Raw genomic sequence first — 8,253 nt, 5'->3', positions numbered from 1 at the left:
TACTTCTGCAACGTGATACAGCTTCTCGGGAAAAGGTAATTGCGTTTGCCAGTCGAACTCTAACAATAGCGGAACGCAACTACACCATCACTGAGCAAGAGTGCCTAGCCGTCGTTTGGGCAGTTCAGAAATTCCGCCCCTACCTTTACGGCCGCCATTTCACGATCGTTACCGATCACCACGCTCTGTGCTGGTTATCAACCCTCAAAAATTTGACTGGACGCCTGGGCCGTTGGATTCTGCGTTTGCAGGAGTACCACTTTGATGTCGTATTCAAATCGGGACGCAAACATCGAGATGCCGATGCTCTTTCCCGCTGCCCGCTCTCAGATTCACCACCTAGTGCTTCCTCGAGCCTTCCTGTGTGCACCCTCGACGTCCCAATGTCGTCCAGAGCCCCAACCTCAACCTGTGCTACTCTTGCCGCTGCTCCAGATCGCTACGCCATTATTTCAAACCAGCGAGCAGATCCCTACTGTATTTCCCTAATCGACCTTCTCACCGGTGCTTCTCACCCTCCTACCGCTAGGATGCGCAGCCAACTCCAAAAGTTCAAACTTGACAACGGCGTGCTCTCCCGTTATATTTATTGCTCCGAAGGCACCCGTTGGGTCCCCGTTATTCCGAAAGCGCTTCGCATCCGTATCCTGGCGGCTTTCCACGATGATGCTACAGCCGGTCACTTAGGCTTTCATAAAACTTACCACCGCGTGAAAGCCCGTTTCTTCTGGCCAGGCCTCGCCTCAAGTGTGGCAAAATACGTCGCCTCTTGTCTGCCATGTCAGCGCCGCAAACGGCCCACTTCTCCTCCTGCTGGCCTACTACAGCCGCTACCTTGCCCTGCTACTCCCTTTACCGTTGTTGGCATAGACTTATACGGGCCACTTCCATTGTCCGCACGAGGTAATCGCTGGATCGTCACCGCCGTCGACCACCTAACACGCTACGCTGAGACCGCTTCCCTGCCTAATGGCTCAGCACATGAGGTCGCGACCTTCTTTTTGGAATCGCTCGTACTGCGCCATGGGGCCCCTCAAGTGCTTCTCAGCGATCGTGGTCGGACATTTCTGTCGAAGATTGTAGCCGAAGTTATTGAGGCCTCAACCACACATCACAAATTGACCTCCAGCTATCACCCGCAGACCAATGGGTTGACTGAGCGGTTCCACCGCACGCTTTCTGACATGTTGTCTATGTATGTCGACCAGGACCACCGAAACTGGGACGTAATACTTCCTTTTGTTACGTTCGCCTACAATACGGCTGTACAGCGGACCACAGGTTACACCCCGTTTTTCCTCGTCTACGGCCGTTCTCCCGCTACCTTTCTTGACGCCTCTTTTCTTTCTACACATGCCAGTTCCTCATCCTCTCTTCCTGACCAGTTCCTTTCCCGAGTGGCCAAATCACGCCGGCTTGCTCGCGTCAACACGGAAGCTAGCCAGGAAGACCGCAAGTACCGCTATGATGCAACCCATCGCCAAGTTTCGTTCCGTCCCGGCGACGAGGTGTTACTTTGGACCCCATTACGCACTCCTGGCCTTTGTGACAAGTTACAGCACCGTTACATTGGTCCTTACACAGTTGTTGCAAAAACCTCCCCGGTCAACTATCGCGTCTCCCCTGTTTACCCTCCTCCGGACTGTCGTTACCGTGGCACTGAAGTTGTCCACGTTTCACGTATGAAACCTTTTATTCGGCGCAATCCTGCGGACTAATTGCGGCCAGGTTGGCCGCTTGAACTGCGCGGGCGAAATAGTGTGAGCACTGTGTGGCGCTTCATCTTCCACACTGCTGAACGTGCTGCTTCATCTTCATCCTGCTCCCTCTTGTAGATACCCATCGTCATCGCGGAGTGTGTTTGGCTGCAGTGTGCGACCAAGGCTTCAGGTCTGTAATAAAGCCTGATTCCCCAAGTCCGACCTTCGCGTTGCCTTACAATATATATATATATATATATATATATACATATATATATATATATATATATATATATATATATATATATATATATATATATATATATATATATATATATATATATATATATATATATATATATATATATATATATATTGCGGAATTAACAACTTTATAATGACAAAAAGGGACCGTATGGACAAAGTATGACGAATTAAGGTCAATCTTTTTGCTGACTGTAATGACCTACGGGAACTGTATCGCTCACATACGTCGATGAATTGCAGCAAGCGGCATATTGTTCTACTGCTGACAGTTGCACAGCCCGCCACTTAGACTACGCCCGTTTTTAAGGGCCGTATACATATAATACATATGACTTGATAACTGAATGGCCATGCAAATGACAAAATGAATGTGCTAGCTCTCTCCAGAGAATCAATAGGAGGACGAAAGTACAAAAAAATAAATAAATGAAAGGCTAGAAAGGCCACGTGTTTATATAAGTAGAATACACTCCTGGGCGGAAGGGCTCGTGAGCACAGTTTCTTAATGCTGTCTTTATTAAATTTACGTCCTTGCTAAAGGGCATGCACAAACCACACTCTTTGTTCGGACATCCAGGGCCTTGGTAGCTTCTGTAAGCCACAGCTAGTTTGTGCATGAGTATTCGAGGGAGGATGAAGGCCGTCAGCGTATCGCAAAGCACCGCCGTCGTCAGCCGTTTCGCCCAACCGCACAGGACGCTGCGAATCGGTCGAGCGATCGGCGCACGTGATTGGTTAGCCCGTGCCGCTCTCCGCAGCGGCCCCTGGAGTCATCGGCGTGCATAGCGAAGAGCACGGCGCCGGCGAAGTGGCGCGTGGCGTCGAATAAGCGCGAAGAGTTCGGCCCGAAGCCGGCCTGCCAGAAGCGGTTCTTGTGCACCACCTGGCAGTCACCGTAGGGCGAGTAGTGGCGGTTGTAGCCCATCTTGGTGACCATCTGGCACATCTGCCAGTAGCTCGAACCAGCCGCCATCTTGACCGTGGGGTCGCCCTCCTGCGGATGTACCGTAACGGACAGTTAAAACCCGCATGCTGCCGAAATGTAATTTGTGCTCACGGATTGCGCGTTTTGAAGTGTTCTTATGGAGGAAGAATCGGGACTAAGAGTGAGTTGCTAGTGATTAGTCATTAGTATCCTGAGAGCCGTCATATATACAACTAATGTTTCAGACATAAGCCGCGTCGAAGTCATTCGAGTGTTCAAAACAACATTAGCTCCATTGTTTTGCAAGGAAGTTCAAGAAAATACATTTCGTGATAATAGATTTCAAGGATTCACTGGATACCAATCTTTACGTTTACCAAGTTTACGTGTTTAACGTCCCGAAAGTGTAATAGCTAGTGAGCAGTGGCTAGGGCGCTCGACTCATGGACGCAGTTTGGATGCGAGATCGAATTCCGGTCGCAGTGGTCGCTTCTCGATGGAGGCGAAAAGCACGGCGCTGGAAACAAAACAGAACGTTTAAAAACTGTGCGATGTCAGTGCACGTTAAAAAAAAAAAAGCCAGGTGGTCGAGATTTACGAAGCCCTCCACTACGGCGTCTCTATAATCTACTATATCCTGAGCCAGTTTGGCACGTTAAACCTCTTAACCAAACCACAGTGAATTCGGCTATGATGGACGCTTGTGTGTAGGGCTCTAGAAATTTCAACTGCTGAGGGTTTTTTAACCTGCACTGGCATCTCACAGCGCATGGGCGCCTTAAGCTTTTAGATGGAGTCAGGTCATTTTCTTTGTATATAATGCCAGCGTTGGCGTACATAAGTAATTAAATGAATCACGCTAATTACGCAGCCAGTTAACTAATTTTTAAAGGATAACTGTTTCTCTCCCAAATATATCTTAAACATAAGCGCTTACTTGAAATTCCAGATTTGGAGCCGGCTAATGGCAACCTGCTTTTAGGATTTAGAAAATGCAATCACCTTTCGCGCTGTGGCTCAACGAATTTTGTCCATCTCTCGTAGAATTAAAAAATCTTTCCCATGCCGAGCCTGCTCGGAGACGTCCATCAAAACGCGTCACTTGTCGGTGGACGTGCCACGATGCATGCAGGACGTCCTCTTTGCCTCCCAAATTGTTCTCCTTAGTCCCGACCGCGCTGGCACGTGCCGCTGCTTGCATCTGCAGCCGAGGCGCCTAAAGATAGCGTAACATGCGGTTTTGATGGACATTACTCCGCAGGCGCGCGATTTTCGAATTCGATGACACGTGGACAAAGCTTGTCAAGCCACAGCACGAACGGACGGATGGCGGGCACATACAGAAACGAAAAGACAATGATGAAATCGGCGGATGGGGGATCTACCATTAGCGCACTGGAAAACCTCCCGAGCCTCCTGTCAGGCTTACCAATGACTGGCACACTGCTTCATACAGGTATCTATTATTTGAACCGAAACGGTCAGTATGGTGACTCCGAACATAGAAGATGAGGAAGAGGAGGAGGAAACAACTTTAACGCACAATTAAGCGACGAGATTGTCCTGGGCTAGGGACACCAAAGCCAACTGGTCTTTCAGGTGGTCAGAGGCATACAGCCCGCCACGTTAGGGGAGGAGGTTGTGGAAAATGAGGTGACTGAATTGCAACAGGACAGGAAAACATGCAGTGTTCTAAGTAGACATAGCAAGGCAAAAACTGGCTCTTAGTCAGGACAAAGTCAGCTTTTATCGAGCGCTTTCCTGTCATGCGCAGTTTTACTGACCACGTCGTTGGGATCATGTTTGCAGAACTCAAACGCAAGTTACCTTAAGGTTTCTACTGAGATTACATGTTAAGGCATATAATAAACACGCGGAGAGGAACTCACGTTGAAGGCGCCTGAGCGGTTGAGGAAGTAACTGGCCGCCTCAAAGGTGACGCTGAAGAGGAGCCGGCGCGCCACCGACCGCTCGAAGCCTGGCAACGTCTCGCGGAGGTCGGCTAGCAGCCGCGACACGCTCGGCGACCGCGTGGCGCCCCCCAGCGCGAACGGCATGGGGCATGCGGCCGCGCTCTCCGGAGCAGGGGACAGGTCGTGCGTGCGCAGAACAACGATGTCCTGCACCAGAGAGAGCACGCTGTGCCCCACCCATGCGGGAATAATTGTAATCTTCATTTGTCCCTTCTAGAAAATGTAATTAACATGAAATATAATTGTGTATTTTAATGCATAATCGTCTATAATTAGGGTATCACGTTTAACAAAACGTAAAGCAATTCATTAATTGGTGTTTAGTTAATGTTACTCTCGTATATTTAATACAAGACATTCGACACTGAAGCAACGTTGAAGCAAGCGATATATGTTTGCCATATATGGCGTAGATGCCATGGAGCGAGTGAACGTGGACGACGCATTTGTTTTTTGACAGACAATGCTGCAACTGCACACTGAGATCAATCTGGACGAACAGAGGAGCCGAACTGGTTTTACCAGATGCATCCAGTTGGTCTAACCAAAAGTGCGCAATGTGTCCAACTGAATATTTGCACATAAGGCAAACAAATAAGAAATAATAATGGCTGTTTTAATAAGAGCTGTCAGCAGCTAAATCTCAATTGTATTAGTCGTTCGCAGCCACACTTTGACCGAAAGTAAAATAACTGAAATAATTCGGCAGGCGCCCCTTCCAATGGCTCGAACATCATATTCTCAGAAATGGGACATACATATAACTAGTAACTACCACATATAATAGCGTACTGTCACTATAGATATTACAGAACACTGATAATGATGTTAACTGTACTTCGCATAGTCTGCGCCTGTGTATTAGTGCATGCATCGTCATCATCCTCTCCCAAAACAGGCAATGCGAAAAAAAATATCGGTCACCTTCTTTCAAAAATTACACTATCATGTTGAATACGTCCTCCATACCTCACCGCATTCTACTGCATTGACTTTATGTATGCTTCAAGCCTCAAGAAAGCCGAGCCCTGCGGCAGCATTCAGAATGATTTGCCACTTCAGGCCCAAACTTTGCATCTCCTTGAGCACTGCCCTTGGAAAACCATATCAAAGCCGAAGGAAAAGAAGTTCAGGTTAGGGTTTACGGGTTTAACGTCCCTAAACGCCTGAGGCTATTTCAGGCGCCGTAGTGGAGGGCTCCGGAAATTAAGACCGCCTGGGGTTCTTTACCGTGAACAGCCGACATCGCACACTATACCGGCGCCTTTCGGCTCGCCTCCATTGAAAACCGGCCGCCGCGGACGGGATTTGGACACGGGCACCTTCGAGTTCAGAAGTCGAGCTCTAACCACTGAGGCACCGAGGGGAGAGAGAAGAAAAAAAGGGTTGATGGACCAACCTGGTGGGTGACAACGGGCCGTTGGGCTGCTCCTTGTGGAAGAGGACCACGGCTGACACGAACAGGTCCATCCGGCCCAGGTCGTCCCGCATGCGCCCCATGTGGGCAAGAACTCGGCGTCTGAGGCTGTGGACGTGCGGTGCGACCGGTAGAAGAAGAGCAGCCCGTCCAGCTGCTTGGAGTGCAGCCACGTGGCCACCAGAACACTCAGTTCGTTCGGGCTAGAGCCGCGCACCTGCGTCCCATCGCTTACGTGAATGTGGAAGAAAGAGACGGGACCACTGCATCGCATTTTGAAATGCATCACGAGAAATTCGAGATACGCATAACGTTCAGCGTGAAGACGGGGCCAGGTCCGGCGTACGAATCAGCTCTTTCTTCTGCAGGGAAAGCCATGTACAAGTGCGAATACTATGGAACAGTGTCTTGACAGCTGTTTTTCAGCATAGCATACTGCGTTAACGCACACACACAGGCACTCACGCACACAGTATATATATATGTTGTGTGTTTGATGTGAATGGCAGCTAATTGACGGTCACGTGGTCCGTCTGGAGTTCTGGGTTCCAATTAGCGCCTCTTTAACCTTCACTTAACAATACTGACAAATACTGCCGCCACTTGAAGTGTCATTCGATGTCTCGTTGCATATGGCATACAGCTACAAGTCGCGTTGGAGTTACGATTATGAGATGTTCCACCTGACGATGTGTAAACTCACAACAATGGATCACCTCCAAGTGCATAGAGCTCTGCGTAGATAACGAACACATTCTGCATATCTGTAACAGAAAAAAATATATTTCAAATTTCTCACCCTCTGTTCCTCCATTACAGGGACTGATGTTGAGTCGACCCATAACGGCTGACGTCATGCGACATCGGCCAGCGTGGAAAAGAATATGAGAGTAAAATGAGTATACACGCCGTTATGATAATTTTTGTAACCTCAGTGTGCCTGTACACACTAATGTTTATAGCCTGATTCGGTGGCGTCCGGTAACAGGCTCGAATTGGGGGCCATGGTGTACAATGCCGCTCTTTGACCTGATGCGCGGCCAATAAATATTCGTTGAAGGCACTTAGATCTTTCCTAAGTGCGGTAAGTGAATGCCTTTCCTGCGACTGTTTGCACTCATTTGCCTTTTCTTTCTTTTTTCTGCTTGCTCCATTTTATATAATTTTTCTTCCTATTTTTACTTTCTACTTTTTTTCTATTTTGGCTGTGTTTACTCTTTTTTACTGTGTTTACTCTTTTCTTCTTTTACTTTGACAGTTTTCGTTGTAACCCATGACGAGGCTTGATATTACAGATTTGCAAGGTTTTTGCACGCTTAATGCACAATTTCCAACTTCGTGGCTCTTTTCACTTCTTCACAAAATATCGTCGTCAATGGCTCTTTCGACGTCAAATTTCTTTTCTGACTCCATTTTTTTTTTCAATTACTCCATATCAACGAAATTTTGCACATACAGAGTTATTACCCTGTGCCTCATATACTCATTCCTGTACTCAAATATCGCACAATTCTTCGAAGTGTCCGTCCCTCTGCCGACGGACACTTTCTTGGCACGCCCATCATGAGCCTATAAAGGCTTTCGCCTTGATATGAAGCCAGCGCCATGCACAAGTAAAACATAGAGCCATTGGAGCAAAGAACCGACAGGTAGAACGCAAATATCCACCTGGTTGTAGAAGACCGCCGTGGTCTGGACGCCGTTGCCGTTGCATACAGCGGCAGGCTCGGACGTTGGCGCCGCAGCAACGGGAATGCGTCGACCCCGTCGGGTCCTTCGTCCTCGGCGCGCCGGTGGAACACCCCGCGTGCAGACAGGTCGACGCAGCAGTAGAGCACCACTGTGCACAGTGACACCGGCACATCGCGCAGCGAGTAGCCTCCGCGGCCGGGCTCGAACACGCACCACAGGTGCCGGCCGGAAGAAGCACCGTCGGTAACCGTTAGGGTCTCGCCGAAATTGGGGTTGTCC

The 8,253-nt window shown here is 48.8% G+C and overlaps 1 protein-coding gene across 1 annotated transcript; it reads right to left on the bottom strand.

The window, feature by feature from the left end:
• Positions 1 to 2,480: 2,480 nt before the first annotated feature.
• On the bottom strand, positions 2,481 to 6,485 carry LOC146177358 (uncharacterized). The gene is made up of 3 exons (XM_084581137.1): positions 6,265 to 6,485; positions 4,782 to 5,031; positions 2,481 to 2,961 (listed from the first exon to the last, which is right to left on the bottom strand). Exons 1-3 carry the CDS (start codon positions 6,363 to 6,365, stop codon positions 2,638 to 2,640), a joined length of 675 nt encoding a protein of 224 aa, XP_084437263.1. The 5' UTR covers positions 6,366 to 6,485; the 3' UTR covers positions 2,481 to 2,637.
• Between the last annotated feature and the right edge of the window lie 1,768 nt (positions 6,486 to 8,253).

This window comes from Amblyomma maculatum, chromosome 10 (genome assembly GCF_055883805.1).
Source record: "Amblyomma maculatum isolate TAMU_Amacu chromosome 10, ASM5588380v1, whole genome shotgun sequence".
NCBI lineage: Eukaryota > Metazoa > Arthropoda > Arachnida > Ixodida > Ixodidae > Amblyomma > Amblyomma maculatum.
The sequence above is the reverse complement of the archived record's forward strand: the minus strand, read 5'-3'. Positions and strand labels throughout refer to the sequence as shown.

What these genes read in the sequence shown, in the direction of transcription:
- LOC146177358 (XM_084581137.1), bottom strand. Translation starts at nt 6,365, where the DNA reads ATGGGGCGCATGCGGGACGACCTGGGCCGGATGGACCTGTTCGTGTCA. An exon ending in GGCCCGTTGTCACCCACCAG is followed by an intron (nt 5,032 to 6,264) that starts GTTGGTCCATCA and finishes GGTGGGGCACAG; the next exon opens with CGTGCTCTCTCTGGTGCAGG. An exon ending in ACCGCTCAGGCGCCTTCAAC is followed by an intron (nt 2,962 to 4,781) that starts GTGAGTTCCTCT and finishes GTACATCCGCAG; the next exon opens with GAGGGCGACCCCACGGTCAA.